General features: G+C 43.7%; 1 protein-coding gene across 1 annotated transcript in view; it reads right to left on the bottom strand.

The window, feature by feature from the left end:
- The window catches only part of ARHGAP39 (Rho GTPase activating protein 39), a 422,273-nt gene that overhangs the window by 244,312 nt on the left and 160,826 nt on the right, over positions 1-17,135 (bottom strand). Inside the window, exon 3 of the mRNA XM_084619553.1 lies at positions 435-515. Coding sequence (XP_084475679.1) covers positions 435-515 — 81 coding nt within the window. The remainder of the gene's footprint in view (positions 1-434; positions 516-17,135) is intronic.

The raw sequence follows: 17,135 nt of genomic DNA on the forward strand, positions 1-17,135 counted from the left end.
GGAAACTCCTGCATTCCATTCCCAGCCCAGTCACCAAACTGCCTCCAGCCCAGGGCTCCAAATGCCCTGCTCTAACAATTGTTATCATGTTTATAATGCTAGTGCCAAGGGTCCAACCCAGATCAAGCCCACACAGTGGTAGGTACTATACAAACACAGTAGTGAACAGTTCCTGTCCCAAAGAGCTTCCACTATAAATAAACAGGAGACAACATTATCATCCTGACATTAGAGAGCCAAAGTTTACAAAGGAAGATCAAAAGGAATAAAGAGATAAGGCGTTCAATACCTCCTTCTACATGAAGTTCGCTTTCCCCTCACAGACACACTCACAAATAGCGTCCCCAATCCCACACACAATACGGCATTGTTTACATTTCAGTCAGTCATTCTCAGAAGACAAAGCCCCGTTACTGTAGATAAATGTCAGCTACCTGTAGTGGAGAAGTTGACCTTCTGTATTGTAATCCCGGTATATTTCATATTCTTTCTCAAACACTCCGGGAGGTGAAGAACTGCAACATAGGAATGGGGAAGAAGGAAATTACCAAGGACAGCAATTTGCATCAATATTTTAGCTTGTGGGTGACAGGGATGTACCCCCACCCACATTCACAGACACTGGCCTCCAATCCCCACAAGCCTGGGGACCACACTCAGAATTGTTATCTCTCAGGTGGCTCAGTTACCATCATTTAGCCATCCATGGACTGTAATAGATTTCTGCTTCCCTTGGATTGCTCTCAACTGACTTTCCTCAAAACCCCAAATAGGTCATATTTTCCCCTGAACACTAACTATACATTAAGAAAGGATCCAACAAAGCGTGCCCATAACAAAAGCATCTCACGATCTTGTCCCACAACCTTCGTCCCTCTCAAACCATCTCCTTTCCTAGGGCTTGTCACTCCATACCCATTTATTTGAAAGCCATTCTACATTAGCATAGTACTCCATACTATGTTCAGGGCAAGGACTATATAAAGTTTAGCATGCTGTCGGCACAGAAATAGATAAAATACATTTCAACTTATTGTAAACTCTGCAGGGCCAGAGGTTTTGTTTTTTTGTTAACTCATCTGCACACCTATGGAGAGCCTGCTCAATGTTTTGTTAGTCAGGCAGATTTTCAGAGGAGAACTATTATGTAGAAATGGCCCCTTGCTACTCGGTAAAGTCTGTCCTCCACCCTCATCTGTACATGCCAACTTCAGTGGACTGGACAACGTTACTACTTTTTTACTTGCATTAGCCCTGCAGTGCCAAGACAACGAAGAGGGAGCTGGACAGTCTACTCCCTGGGCAATGAGCAACAGAACTGTTTACCAAGTTCCAAACACCTGTGAACCCAGCTTGATTCTCAGAATCTGGAGGAAGTTTACAGGACTGGCAGTTAGAAAACACAAACACTCTACACTGAGTAGATTTGATCTGGAGTCATTGAGAGAACAAGCCTGGAACCTCATAATGCCATTTTTGAAGCGTTGCTTTCCAGACTAGCACATTTTAAAGCCTCTCTCTCACACACATAAATATTATACAAGGTCAAAGGTCAGTTGCCCCTTGACATTCTTGATACTCCCACTTCACGTTCCTCCAGATTGAACAGAAAGCAGAGATGCATTTCTCTTTACACCTTACTCCATTTAGGCACTAGATTTAGCTTACCCTAGCTTTCTTTGTCTAAAGGCAGCATTCACATTTTTATATAAATGTGCATATATGATTCAGCGCAAAAGAGCTACACCTCCAGCTTTGCTTAACGTGCATCTGTAATGGCACGGGGAAGTAGGGGGACTCTCTTCCCCTTAACAACACTCTGTAACGGGCTGCATAAATCATCAGGCTTATTTATTTATAGAACGCCTGGCAATTCACACACACTGAACAAAAGGTTGGACATTTATTTTGTTAGTTCCTTATACAACAAAGTGCAAAGCTAGAGAAACTACTTCTTTCTGATCAATTCTCTAAAAGATATGGTGTGAAAACACACACATAGACACAGAGTTCAGATTAGATGCTGGTTTCAGAAAGAAGAAAAAAAGCCATGTTCCTATTAGGATAGAACTCAAATTTTATTCAGGAAAGTGGCAATAAAATTAAGCTTCTGTCAAAGCTAATTTCAATGAGGCTTCTGAGCCTTAAAATTATGACTTGCAGAAGCACTGTGTTGCATCACTTAACCCCTTTTCTTTCTCTGTATGTAGCACATGCACATGTTCTCCCTGCCTCACTCTCTTGGTATCCGGCCTATTCTGCAGTCCTTGTGTTCTTGTCTTGAGTTCTGAATCCAAATCCAAAGACGACGGTAACTCCTCCACAAGGAGCTGTGATCTCCTTTCACACAATCTACTGAGGCTTGGCTCAGGCAACTTCAGAAGGCTGGGACGTAACTTAGAAAATGGTCCAGCTGTGGGCTCTATTCAGAGTCTATTGAATTCAATTGGATGCTTCCTATTGGCTTCAGTGGACTGGAATAGGCTCTAGCTAAGCAAGGTCTTCAGGCAAGTTTTAGAAGCTTGGATTAGAAGCTGCAGGCTGAACAAGTGGACTGGGATGAAGTTCCTCTGTTACAGCAAACATCTGAAACGAAGGGCACTCAGCACCCCTCTGCTTCCCAGAGCAAACTGCCCGCAGCAAAGGGAATTTACCTATCTGAATCACAGATGCGGCTAGTGGAACAGGCACTGCCATGGCATGTCTTTAGCCAGTTCGTTACCCAGGAAGGAGTTGACCACAGTAAGTCCTGGTCTCCCTTCTGTCTAACTATTCCACAGAACTTCTGGGAGGCTTGGTGAGTCTGGGAGATTGTTTTTAATCAGCAAGTGGGAAGGTTCTTCCAGATGCTCAGGACAGAGGCTCCAGTACAGTAATGTTGCTTTTAAGACACCTTTTTTCCAGCGGAGTCTGCAAGACTCAAGTCCCAGTTTTCTGAGGTAGGTGGGAGCTCACAAGTGAATTAAGCTTGTATTTACGCACAAAAAATGAACAAATTACCCAGATGTAAAGAGTCCATGAAATTCAGATGGTGCAAGTCAGCACTGACTGCAACTAATTATTCGGCTATATTTTATTTTTTCTAGTTCATGTCACCCTCTCTATGTTTAGCTATACCCAGGGTTCTTTTGGGGCATTATACATTTGAAGAACTGACACGTAAGATATCTCCTTCAACAAGATTGCACAATGTACCCTTGTGCTTTAAATGCCTGTGAAATACACGCAAATGCAAGTGTTGCTGGGATTACTGTCCAAAGTACTGATTTTTAAGTTTTCAGTGTAAAGCTCGAAAGTTCACATAGGGCTACTCAGATGAAGCAGCATTTAATATGTTCTGCCCTAAAACATGCTCATATTCACTTGGCAGATGTTAGTGCCTTGCCGATCTTCAAAGAAAGTGTCATGAGATGCCAGCCCAAGAGCAATTAGAAGAGAATGACTCAAATATCAGGCTTGTAGATGAGTGAGCTCTCAATGACCCAAAGCCATATACGGTATGTGCTGCTGCATGGTCACAAGATCACATGGCAAGAGGCAAGCTTTGGAGTAGCTAACAATCCCTACTCCCATCCTAAGTATTGCAGCAAGATCCTGGAGGAGACTAAATGTCGGGAGAAATATGGGATGTTATTCCCTGGTCTTTGCTCCCTGTTTCTGGGCACACAATGGACAGTATGGCTCTTCATGCCGTTGCTGGTGAATCACAGTTTGATTGTAATCAGCTCCTCCTACTGAAGCACCAGGCTGGAAATGATATTGCTGGCAACTATCTTGTCCCTCACTTGCAAGTTACAAGTTTCAAGGTCATGAGAAATATGGTAATGTCATTTATGACAGATGGTCCACATGAACGACTTATTTTATAGCAGATCAAAATTCACCACTCCATAGCTGTTGCTAAGAACGCACTACTCATTATCTTAAGGTTGATTTTTGAAGGTTCTGACTCTGAAAAATAAAATCCCTTGAGAGGACAGAATATTGAGTAATTGACAAGACTGAGGGAAGGGGGAAAAGCCACTGTATCAGACAGGAGCCTGGAAAAATAAGCCATCACTCAAGTTAGAAGATCTGTTTTATAGCATCAGCAGGAATCTTAGCAAACTTTCAAAGGAAACTAGCTCTGTCCCTGTTGACAGGCCTACATGAGTCAGATCATCTACAAGTTGTCGTGTTTTTCTTAAAAACATCAGAAAGGCCATACTGGGTCAGACCAAAGGTCCATCTAGCCCAATATCCTGTCTTCCCACAGTGGCCAATGCCAGGTGCCCCAGAGGGAATGAACAGAACAGATAATCATCAAGTGACCCATCCCCTGTCGCCCATTCCCAGCTTCTGAAAAACAGAGGCTAGGGACACCATTACTGCCATCCTGGCTAATAGCCATTGATGGACCTATCCTCCATGAACTTATCTAGTTCTTTTTTGAACCTTGTTATAGTCTTGGCCTTCACAACATCCTCTGGCAAAGCGTTCCACAGATTGACTGTGCGTTGTGTGAAAAAATACTTCTAGATGCACAAACAAGTACCGTATGATTGACAGATCAATGGAATTGCATGTGGACATAAGTGACCACGGGTCTGGTAGAGCAGGAAGATTTAAAGGAGGATGAATAACAATAAGCATAATAAAAGGAATGCAATAAAGGAAGGAGCAAAAAAATTTATGCCAACATAAAAGAATTTTAACAACTAAATAGCTACTATTCCTATGTGGACAGCTTCTTTCCAAGGCTTGCTACTTCTGTAACATACAAGGGCTGTTTAGTTGAGTACGAGACAAAAAGATAGGTCAATCCAATGTTGGTCCTTCCTGTCCTGTCCACTTCACATCAGGATACACACATGGAATTTCCAAACTTCACTACAACACTGGACACTGTTCCTTTGACACATGAGATTAGTAATGGGGGGATTCATTACCTAGCCCTGAGATTTCAGGTTGAGAGTTCCAATATTCTGGAAGATGCATCCTTGAGGTCAAAGACATGAGAGCCCAGCAAGGGAAGGAAGACAAGGAGGCAGTAGGTAGTTAGAGTACCCCATTAAACTCCCTGGCTTAAGCTCTAATGGTGTAACCAAGGGCTCCCCACGATTCTTAGCATAAAGGGAGAAGCAAATGTCTTGGGGAAACCCCCAAATCTCCAACTTCTCTCTTCTCCCCAGCCTCACAGTAAATTGCCAAGTCAGTTCTCTTTTTTAATCTAGATTTCCAAATATTTTAAGGTGGGGGTCATCAAATCCAGAGCAGCCTGCTGCTGCCCAGATTCCCCTGAATGCATTGCTTCACCTCTGATTGACAGACTCCAAGAATGCTTCACCAATTGATGTCACTGTATATCTAATGTTTAGAGCAACTTACTCAGGAGAATTAAATTCTGAGCGAGCATCCTTCACAGCATGCTGCAGAGTCTTAAATGCACCAGACTGAGTTAAAAACTCCAGTTTCCAACTGTCATAACACCGTGCAGCCCCAAGGGGCCAGGAAACACCTCAGCATGAACGCCCAAGGGGGAAGGAGATTGTCACTTTTTTGCCTCTTTGCTGAGGCCATTTGGTCACATTCTGAAAATTTGGCAAAACCAAACAAAAGAGTGTTCCTGCCTTTGTGACTCCTTAGCATGATGAGCTAATGTAGATCTCATCTGTGACACCATCAGTCTGTGACATCCCTTCAGCAAAGGCCTTGAACTGCTTCCTTCTACCCAGCACTGTAGATGCTGATGCTGTGGAAGCTGATGCTTGGCAAGATGGAGTGCACATGAACTTCGCTCCATTGCCTCCATTTAGTTAATACACAGGCTGGCTACTGGCCCACAGTCATAAGACTGAGACAGGCATTATGGAATGCTGCCATCACCCAAACCGCTTGGGTTGGTTGATTTGCCTTTGGTCCACTATGATCCATGGGGCGGGGGTCAACTTGTTCAAGAATTAGTACAAACACTACAGAGAAAATTACACAAGTCCTGCAAGTTGGAAATAGGTTCAGGACAAAGGCTTCCACTGCTGCATTTTCTGTGGTAGTTAAATGGCAGTGCATGGCACGTGCAGCTGTCTTTGTACCATATAAGCCTTCTAAGCAGCAAAGATGCTTTCTAGCCCCCCATGCGGATGAGCCATCAGATACTGATTTATTCTAACTCCAACATTTCTAAGACAACCTTGAAATTCTACTTGCTTATGACAAATTTATCTATCTTTGATAGTCGTGTACAATGTCTTATCATGGCACATGAGTAAGAAGTCTGTGCCTGGGCTAGTAAGTCTTTGTGACAGATATGGCAATTTCCTGCTATATCCTTGACAAAAGGTACTGAATTAAGTTTAAGTCTCTTTGGGGTCTACTGAATTAAATGAATTATGTATGTATTATTGTGGGCTGGGACATGGGCAATGGGTGAAACCCCGCTTCAAGGAGGCTAACCCACCACCCCCCCCTTCTGCCTGAGACACCCCCTCCTCCCCCATGACCAGAGGAGTCCCGCCAGCCCGCCCCAGTTGCACCAGCTAGCCCAACTCCCAGACCAGGCTGTGCTGTATTGGCCGGCCTGACCCCCTGCCTTGGTTTTAGTGTAGCATTAACAGATGGCTCGAGTGCATTGGTCCAGGTGCCTTCAGCAATCTGAGCCATGTTCTAATAGACCAATCTGGAGAGCTTTTAAATAAATATTTTTTTCATTTAAAAATTATTAAAATAACTTATTTGTAGCACATTATGCAAATTCCAGCACGGACAATGCTTCATACAGGGGGAGAGAAATGACGTGAGCTTGGATACTACAGCAGTCCATGCCAGATAAATGCCCAAGATAGAAGTGTGGAAGGAAGGTTATTGAAACTCTTCTTGTATGATGTGGAATATATTACTGAAGTTCTTTGGCCTCCCTTTCTTTTCTTAATTTCCTGAGCCTTAGTGCTTCTGCTTTATTAAAGGCAATGTGGCCTAGTGGGCTGACTATAGAACTGGGATCCAGGAAAGTGAGTTCTCCAGGGCTGTTCCTATTGGTGAAGCAGGGATGAAGCCTGCATCCCAGAGCTGCCGCTGGGTTAACATTTGCCCTCTGCTTTGAAGATGTAAAATGCTATGTGTGTGTCTGTTCCTGACTCCTCTCCTACTTCCCATCTCCCACTTTTGGTGACTGCCTTTTCAGCAGTGCTTTGTGACCTGCTAGATTCTTTTATCTCATGCAGTACAAGTGAAATGCAAAGGGAGAGTTGAAAGTGTCCAGTGGGTCACAAAGTGCTCCAGAAATGACAGTCAGAAGATGGATACAAAGGCCATTTAAAACTCCCTTTAGCTCCTCTGTTCCTCTCATTACTCAGAGCAGGTCAGGTGCTTTCAGACAACCCTTCTTCCAATAGCTGAATCAGTCACTGCTGAATAACTTCTTTTAAACTGTATATCAAATCATTGACACAAACCCACAGTTCTGTCCTCTTGCAGCAGATTCATGAGACCATAACCACAATTTCTGACTAATTCTCAGACCCACTTTGACCCTAAGAGCAGCCCAATGCCAGAGGGCAGGGGGCTCCCTGGTAGGTAGCTGACAGCCTCAGCTGACCTGACCAACTCAGTATCCCAACTCACTGTTGGCATAATCTGTATCTAAAAGGGGTCATGTAAGGTGTCATATGCAAACTGGCAACAAGCTGATCATTAGTGTTATGGAGTGGTGTATGCATCGGTGATGTATGAAAAATTATAACTATGTGCTGGAAATAAGTTCTTAAATAGTGTTTGGCAGGCAGGGCTTAAGTCACCCCGTCCTAGACAAAGGAATGTGGTGCCTGCTTGAATGTGTCTCCCTTGTAAGTTGAGCAAGAAGAAACAATGGAAGCACTTACTTTGAAAGCAGACAAAGCCATCAGGCAAACCAGTGTGGAGGACGGCCACTTAACAATCTTGACAGGGGATGGAAACTGCAGCTCTAGGAAACCTTCCTGTTTCCTGAAGCAAGGTCATTTAACTTTGGAAGCTCTAAGTGAGGACGGAGCCATTTTGGTTTCCATTACTGGGCAGATACAAGAGGCCAGAACTCTTGTACATCCGAGAAAAGTGGAACCTTTCAAACATGGGGATGAAAGTCTCTGGAAATCTGAATATAGGCAAGACCAAGACCCTAGTTTGTTAGGTTTGAGTCCTAGAAACGTGTTTTTACTTTTGTTTGTAACAATTCTATCTCAATTCCTTCTACTTGGTATCACTTACATTAATGTTCTTTGCTAACAAACAATCTTGTTTTATTGTACAACCATCTCAATGCAGTAGTTCAAACTGAAGGGTAACCTCTTCAGCCAAACTAACGGGCTGATACTGTGTACTGTCTCTTTAAAGGAGCAGAAGCCTGAATAAGGTTTGTGAGTGCTACAGTGAGAGAGGCCGAGTACTGCAGAGGAGACAGTGTTGGGGAGACTCCTGGCTGGAAGGGCTACTGGTGTCAACCTACAAGAAATAACCTGACTGGTGAAAGCCAGGGTGAGGTCACTGTGTTGTAAGCAAGAGGCTGGTTTCAGGGCTCTGAGCCGAAGCAACATACCACAGAAGAACACAAAGTTACAGGGCGGGTAGTGACACAGCCCTGTGCTGGTCTGGGTGAACCCCCAAAGCATGTCATCCTCATTCATCTGGAGTCTCTCAGAGAGACGCTAATTGGAACCAGACCCCTCATGCTGAAGCAGTGGTAGCTGATTTAATCTGGGAGCATCCAAGGCAGGATAGCAATTGCTTTTCTAAAGTGTAATTACAGCAGAGTTCTCTGAATACAATAATTTTCCAAGTCTTGTGTTTTTCCCTTGCCTCTCTCTTCCAGGGCAGAAAGCAGACTGCCTGCTACATGTAACTCGCAGGTGGGTTATTGTCTGAAGGAGCTGTCTCTCCTGCAAAACTGGTTCTCTTCTAGCTCATTAGCAAGCTCACAAATAACCCTCTATCTTCTGGTATGAAGCACAGTATTGACTTAAATGTGGACGAGGGGCTTTCTGTAGTGGTGGTCATAATGCCCTTTGGAGCAGATGATTTTTGTGTCTGAGTGCATATTGCTCCTGTCTCACTGGAAGCTTCACTCTGTCCGCTCTCTGTTCGTTATGTTACTGTACTGATTTCCAAATCTTATCTGGAAGGTGCCTTGCTTCAAACTTAGGCCAAGGTAGTAAAGGGGAACTCCAGTATGCTAGAAATTTGAGAATTCACTACAGTTGTTGTCATAAATATAAAGGGAAGGATAATCACCTTTAAAATTCCTCCTGGCCAGAGGAAAAATCCTTTCACCTGTAAAGGGTTAAGAAGCTAAAGGTAACCTCGCTGGCACCTGACCAAAATGACCAATGAGGAGACAAGATACTTTCAAAAGCTGGGAGGAGGGAGAAAAACAAAGGGCCTGTGTTTGTCTGTGTGATGCTTTTGCCGGGGATAGAACAGGAATAGAGTCTTAGAATTTAGTAAGTAATCTAGCTAGATATGTGTTAGATTATGATTTCTTTAAATGGCTGAGAAAATAGCTGTGCTGAATAGAATGAATATTCCTGTCTGTGTGTCTTTTTTGTAACTTAAGGTTTTGCCTAGAGGGATTCTCTATGTTTTGAATCTAATTACCCTGTAAGGTACTTACCATCCTGATTTTACAGAGGTGATTCTTTTTTTTTTTTTCTATTAAAAATCTTCTTGTAAGGAAACTGAATGCTTTTTCATTGTTCTAAGATCCAAGGGTTTGGGTCTGTGGTCACCTATGCAAATTGGTGAGGATTTTTACCAAACCTTCCCCAGGAAGTGGGGTGCAAGGGTTGGGAGGATTTTGGGGGGAAAGATGTTTCCAAACAACGTTTTCTCAGGAACCCAGATAAAGTTTGGTGGTGGCAGTGGAAGTCCAAGGGCAAAGGGTAAAATAGTTTGTACCTTGGGGAAGTTTTAACCTAAGCTGGTAAAAGTAAGCTTAGGAGGTTTTCATGCAGGTCCCCACATCGAGTTCAGAGTGGGGAAGGAACCTTGACAGTTGTATTGTTGGGTTGTTTTTTTTTAAAGTCAATAAAAGGTAAAACACACCAATTCCTTGGAGAGTGCCATTTCCTGGGGGAAAAGGAAGGAAGGGAGGTTCTGCCATTATCTGAACTTCTTATAAATCTCCCCACTGTATTTTCCACTGAATGCATCCGATGAAGTGAGCTGTAGCTCACAAAAGCTTATGCTCAAATAAATTGGTTAGTCTCTAAGGTGCCACAAGTCCTCCTTTTCTTTTTGCGAATGGAGACTAACATGGCTGTTACTCTGAAACCTGACATTTGCCTGATAATTCTTAAATATCTCATTGGGGCCAAAATAACTTTTCTCTTTATTCCCCCTTTTTTCTTTTCATGTTATGCTAACACTTTGGGGGACTGTCTGTTTCCAAACCACTAGAAACAACAAAAATTACTCCAAGGAGAGCTGTGACCCCAAAAAGGAAGAAGTGCCAGAGACTCTAATGAAGTGCACTAGGTTACTGCAGAGATGGGCAGCCATGTAAGGGTATGTCTACACTACAGGTATGCTGTACACGGTCTCCACTACAACTGTGCTGCTGTAGTTTAAGACACTTACTACAACGATGGAAGGAGGAATTCTTCCGTCAACCTAGCGGTCTCTAAACTGAGGCTTAGGGTGGCTTAACTAGTTCTGTCAGGGGTATGAATTTTTCACATACCTGAGTGGCATAGCTAGGTTGACCTAAGTTTTAGGTGTAGACCGAGCCTAAAACCCTTGGAAAGATGGATCTATTTCCTTCTCTCCCCTTGTTCTCTCTGATCTTCTATTTCAATGTTCTTTTTGCTTTAGTAGTCTTCCTTTTAGGAAAAAAAAGCCCCCCAAAACCACCACTTTCTTGTTACTCTGGATAAACAAGGATGGGGGGGAAACATACTCAACAGATCCTTTTGGGTTACTGGGGAACAGTCAGATGTGAAATCGCGCTACAATGAACAGAGCTATTTGATCATCTGACAGGTCGTTTTACTCACCACCTGTCAGAGGGGAATAAAATCTAACAACTGTTTATATATTTAAAATGAAAGGATTAAAAAACCCAATTGATTGTGAGCACATGTTGGAATCTGGCGTGGATGTTGTATTTTTTGTGTTTTTTAGCAAATCTCAATGAGAAGATTCATACAACTGAAACTGGCTCAGCAATGAGCAATGGAAGGTGAGACCTCTACTTTTTAGAGGGAGAGAACAGCCCTGGTTGAGTGAGTAGTTAGAGGGCTCTCTAACCTTGGTGACAGCTGTCCTTGGAAGGTGGTATAGATCCAAGGTTAAGTTTAAGAGAAGGAACTGAGGAATGTGTATCTGTTTGTGTTGCTGTAAATGTGGGTTTTAAGGAGGGTTTATTGACTCGCCAAATATTAGCTGCTTATAGTCAGTAGCCACTGTAACTGGTCAAGTTATCTGCCTTTCTGTTGATCCCTAATTGAGAGAAATAATGAGCTCACTAGTGCCTCTGCTTAACCCTGTTAATATAAATTCAGGTAATAAAGCAATTCAGTACAGGGCTTATATTCACTCCTCTAGGCTGATGCATGGAGAATTAGTTTCCTTGCTGGACCAGGGCAGGGACTGGGCTTCCAACAAAGTACATCAGTGAGGATTAAGAAAATGATATATGCAAGCACTGAGTTAGTCTTGGGAGAGGTACAGTGTCATCATGAGTTACTGCTGATATGATACCTCAGCCAAGGCACAATGCTACGTAAGGACCTAGAGACTGAATTTCAATCTGGAGAGAATGTCTAAGCATGTTGAAATACTGCCTGAACCAAGAGCACAGAGAAAATGGCACTGAAAGAGTTGCCAGAGAGCAGCCATAGTCCTTGAGAAGCTTAACTGCTGGTGCCACCTCAACAAAGCCCGTTGCCAACTGTGCCCACAGATCTATTCAGGAGACACCACCCTAGGGCCTAATCACATCAGCCACATGGTCAGAGGCTCGTTCACCTACACATCCACCAATGTGATATGTGCCAGCAATGCCCCTCTGCCATGTACATTGGTCAAACTGGACAGTCTCTACGTAAAAGAAGAAATGGACACAAATCAGACATCAAGAATTATAACATTCAAAAACTAGTCGGAGAACACTTCAATCTCTATGGTCACTCGATTACAGACCCAAAAGTGGCAATTCTTCAACAAAAAATTTCAAAACCAGACTCCAGCGAGAGACTGCTGAATTGGAATTAATTTGCAAACTGGATACAATTAACTTAGGCTTGAATAGAGACTGGGAGCGGATGGGTCATTACACAAAGTAAAACTATTTCCCCTTGTTTATCCACCCCCCCCCCCAACACACTGTTCCTCAGACGTTCTTGTCAACTCCTGGAAATGGCCCACCTTGATTATCACTAAAAAAAGTCCCGTCCCTTGTCCCCATCCCCCACACTCTCCTGCTGGTAATAGCTCACCTTAAGTGATCACTCTGATTACAGTGTGTATGGTAACACCCATTGTTTCATGTTCTCTGTGTATATAAATCTCCCCACTGTATTTTCAACCGAATGCATCCGATGAAGTGAGCTGTCGCTCATGAAAGCTTATGCTCAGAAAAATTTGTTAGTCTCTAAGGTGCCCCAAGTACTCCTGTTCTTTTTGCGGATACGGACTAACACGGCTGCTACTCTGTAATGCTGCCTGATGTTGTGAGATACAGCTCAGCCACGTGTCATGTACATCCCAGCCCAACTGCAGCTCTAGAAGCATGATTAAAAGCTCGGCTCCGTCCATCATTGAAATAAAATTGAATGTCGCACATCACAGCTACGGCAAAAGCCTTTCCTCCTGTCCTGCGATGTCCTTCATCTCCAGCACTGATTGAGGAAAGTGGGGCCCTGCTGGCTGCTGCCCCTGATTTCAGAGCATACCGTTTGTCCTGTCACCCATTAGTGAAACATGACTGTGTTTTACTCCTCCTGCAGGTGCTGATGAATACTGTGCTTACATTCCCCGCACGTCCCACAAGTTAATTGCTTCATTGTGTCTCACAAAAGACCCATTTTGCAATTCTTTTTACATAATGCAGATACTTGACTTCAGAGCATTTACCTACTTGGAAGACTTTATTTTAACTGATTTCTTCAGGAGGTGAGAGTGGGGGAGGGGGGTAGATGTGATTGCCTGAGGCATTTTTTAACCATCAACTGTGCCTTGCCTCACCTTTTCTTTCTAGGGTACGTGCTGTGTAGGAAGAATACTTTACTTTAAAATGGTGCTTTAAAGCAGTTTTCTAGTCCACATCGGGGTAATGGGGGGGGGGAGGGTTTCATTCATTTCCATTCTCTTACTACCTTCCAGCCCTACCCCTTATGTATTGGAGTCCAAGTTGTGACAGGATGAGCAACACTATGAGTGATGAACTGTTTGAAAATTCCACACAGATCTCGGCGGGGTTTAGAGAGGGAAAATATATTTCCCATATGAGATTAATAAAAAATTAAGTTTTAAAAAAACCCTTTAAATGCTCAAGGAAATATCTGTTAGTATTATTTGTCAGGTCAAAATAAAGTTTATTTAGTTTTGCAAACTCAGCCTTAGAATAGGTTTCAGAGTAACAGCCGTGTTAGTCTGTATACGCAAAAAGAAAAGGAGGACTTGTGGCACCTTAGAGACTAACCAATATATTTGAGCATAAGCTTTCGTGAGCTACAGCTCACTTCATCGGATGCATACGGTGGAAACTGCAGAAGACATTATATACACAGAGACCATGAAAAAATACCTCCTCCCACCCCACTCTCCTGCTGGTAATAGCTTATCTAAAGTGATCACTCTCCTTACAATGTGTACGATAATCAAGTTGGGCCATTTCCAGCACAAATCCAGGTTTTCTCACCCTCCCGCCCCACCCCCACCCCCCAAAACACACACACACAAACTCACTCTCCCGCTGGTAATAGCTCATCCAAACTGACCACTCTCCTTACAATGTGTATGATAATCAAGGTGGGCCATTTCCAGCATAAATTCAAGTTTAACCAGAATGTCGGGGGTGCGGGCAGGAAAAAACAAGGGGAAGTAGGCTACCTTGCATAATGACTTAGCCACTCCCAGTCTCTATTTAAGCCTAAATTAATAGTATCCAATTTGCAAATGAATTCCAATTCAGCAGTTTCTCGCTGGAGTCTGGATTTGAAGTTTTTTGTTGTAAGATAGACCTTCATGTCTGTAATTGCGTGACCAGAGAGATTGAAGTGTTCTCCGGCTGGTTTATGAATGTTATAATTCTTGACATCTGATTTGTGTCCATTTATTCTTTTATGTAAAAACTGTCCAGTTTGACCAATGTACATGGCAGAGGGGCATTGCTGGCACATGATGGCATATATCACATTGGTAGATGTGCAGGTGGGCGAGCCTCTGATAGTGTGGCTGATGTTAGTAGGCCCTTTGATGGTGTCCCCTGAATAGATATGTGGGCACAGTTGGCAACGGGCTTTGTTGCAAGGATAGGTTCCTGGCTTAGTGGTTCTGTTGTGTGGTATGTGGTTGTTGGCGAGTATTTGCTTCAGGTTGGGGGGCTGTCTGTAGGCAAGGACTGGCCTGTCTCCCAAGATTTGTGAGAGTGTTGGGTCATCCTTCAGGATAGGTTGTAGACCCTTAATAATGCGTTGGAAGGGTTTTAGTTGGGGGCTGAAGGTGACGGCTAGTGGCGTTCTGTTATTTTCTTTGTTAGGCCTGTCCTGTAGTAAGTGACTTCTGGGAACTCTTCTGGCTCTGTCAATCTGTTTCTTCAGTTCAGCAGGTGGGTATTGTAGTTGTCAGAATGCTTGATAGAGATCTTGTCGGTGTTTGTCTCTGTCTGAGGGGTTGGAGCAAATGCGGTTGTATCGCAGAGCTTGGCTGTAGACGATGGATCGTGTGGTGTGGTCAGGGTGAAAGCTGGAGGCATGTAGGTACGAATAGCGGTCAGTAGGTTTCCGGTATAGGGTGGTGTTTATATGACCATTGTTTATTAGCACTGTAGTGTCCAGAAAGTGGATCTCTTGTGTGGACTGGACCAGGCTGAGGTTGATGGTGGGATGGAAATTGTTGAAATCATGGTGGAATTCCTCAAGGGCGGCTTTTCCATGGGTCCAGATGATGAAGATGTCATCAATATAGCGCAAGTAGAGTAGGGGCGTTAGGGGACGAGAGCTGAGGAAGCGTTGTTCTAAATCAGCCATAAAAATGTTGGCATACTGTGGGGCCATGCGGGTACCCATAGCAGTGCCGCTGATCTGAATGTATACATTGTCCCCAAATGTAAAATAGTTATGGGTAAGGACAAAGTCACACAGTTCAGCCACCAGGTTAGCCGGGACATTATCGGGGATACTGTTCTTGACGGCTTGTAGTCCATCTTTGTGTGGAATGTTGGTGTAGAGGGCTTCTACATCCACAGTGGCCAGGATGGTGTTTTCAGGAAGATCACCGATGGATTGTAGTTTCCTCAGGAAGACAGTGGTGTCTCGAAGGTAGCTGGGAGTGCTGGTAGCGTAGGGCCTGAGGAGGGAGTCTACATAGCCAGACAATCCTGCTGTCAGGGTGCCAATGCCTGAGATGATGGGGCGCCCAGGATTTCCAGGTTTATGGATCTTGGGTAGTAGATAGAATAGAAAACCATCTGTAGCCCTTTTTTAGGGACAGTGGGAGGCAGTGCTGTCCAGTGGCTAGAACAGGGGATTAGGCATTGGGACTACTGATTCTATTTCTGACTTTGCCACTGATGTGCTGCGTGACTTTTGAGCAAGTCACTTCCTTTCTTGGTGTCCTAGTTCCCAGCCCCATTCTTTAAAATAAGTGAATAGGCCAGGTTTACACTAAAAAGTTAGATCAACCCAGCGATGTTGTTCAGAGGTGTGACAGATCTACATCCCTGAGTGCTGCAGTTAAGATGATCTAACACACGCCCTCTCCCCACACTGCCTCCCCGTCCCCCATGTTGCCAGCACTAGGTTGATGCCTCTCAGAGAGGTGACTAACTACAGCAATGGGAGAACCCCAGGTGCTACGGCGGTCACTGTGAAACTTAAGCCTTGTTTATACTAGAAAAGTTGCATTGGTTTAAATAAATTAGACTTTGCACTTATTTAGATACATCAATTTTATCTCCCAACATAGACGTGCTATGTACAAGACACTTGCATAAATTGGTTTTGTTTAATTCAGTAAGTTGTGGATGCATGCCAAACTGATTTAAGCAAGGGTTAAATCAGTTGTGTGTCTACATTAGGAGTTTACATTGGTTTAACTAGATCAGTTTTAAGTTTAGTCAAACCAATGCAACTTCTTTAGTATAGTCTAATGGTTTAGCTAACATTTGCAAGAACCTCTAATGAAAGGAAGTTAAAAATATTTCTAGGTTTCAGAGTAGCAGCCGTGTTAGTCTGTATTCACAAAAAGAATATGCATCCGATGAAGTGAGCAGTAGCTCATGAAAGCTTATGCTCAAATAAATTGGTTAGTCTCAAAAATATTTCTGGGTTTGTTGCTGGTCCGTAACTGTTGCTGCCTGGAATGAAACTTCATTTGCTACATCAGCAATGCAGGAGTTTCAGTCAACCAGGTGGCCTCCCTAAACCAATTTCTTTCAAGCACTTTCCCTGTGTTATTAGGACAGCTCTGCTGTATGTGATGGGACAGTTAGTTGGCGTATGAGACATCCATGTTCTCCCTAATTACCAACACCAGGTTGATGGAAAGTGGAGCTGGTTTGTGATCTCTTGTGCAATTTGGGCACCCCTGAGGCCTCAGACTGTCATGCTTCCCAGTTAAATCATGGCTTGAGCCAGCAGAAGACTCAGACATAATGCAAATGCAAGACTACTGTTTCAGAGGGAATTTGCCCCTCAGGCATGGTGGGAAGCGCTGTGACCATGTGATTGCTCATTAGACTGTAGCTTCCCTTAAAGCCCCCTGTCCACTCTTCATGCCATCTTGCCTTTCCTGCCCCACTCGATTTAAAATGCAGCTATTGAAATCCTCCTCCCCCTCCCATGCTCCAACTGCACCCCAATCGCTGATGTCCTGCTGCTTCTCCTTCTGCTTCCAATGTTCTTCCCACTCCTTGCAATGTACTGTTCCTGTTGTGTGGTACCAGTGTTGCATTTGCAATGGCATGT

Source organism: Lepidochelys olivacea (assembly GCF_965140295.1).
Source record: "Lepidochelys olivacea isolate rLepOli2 genome assembly, chromosome: 2".
In the NCBI taxonomy this organism is placed as follows: domain Eukaryota; kingdom Metazoa; phylum Chordata; order Testudines; family Cheloniidae; genus Lepidochelys; species Lepidochelys olivacea.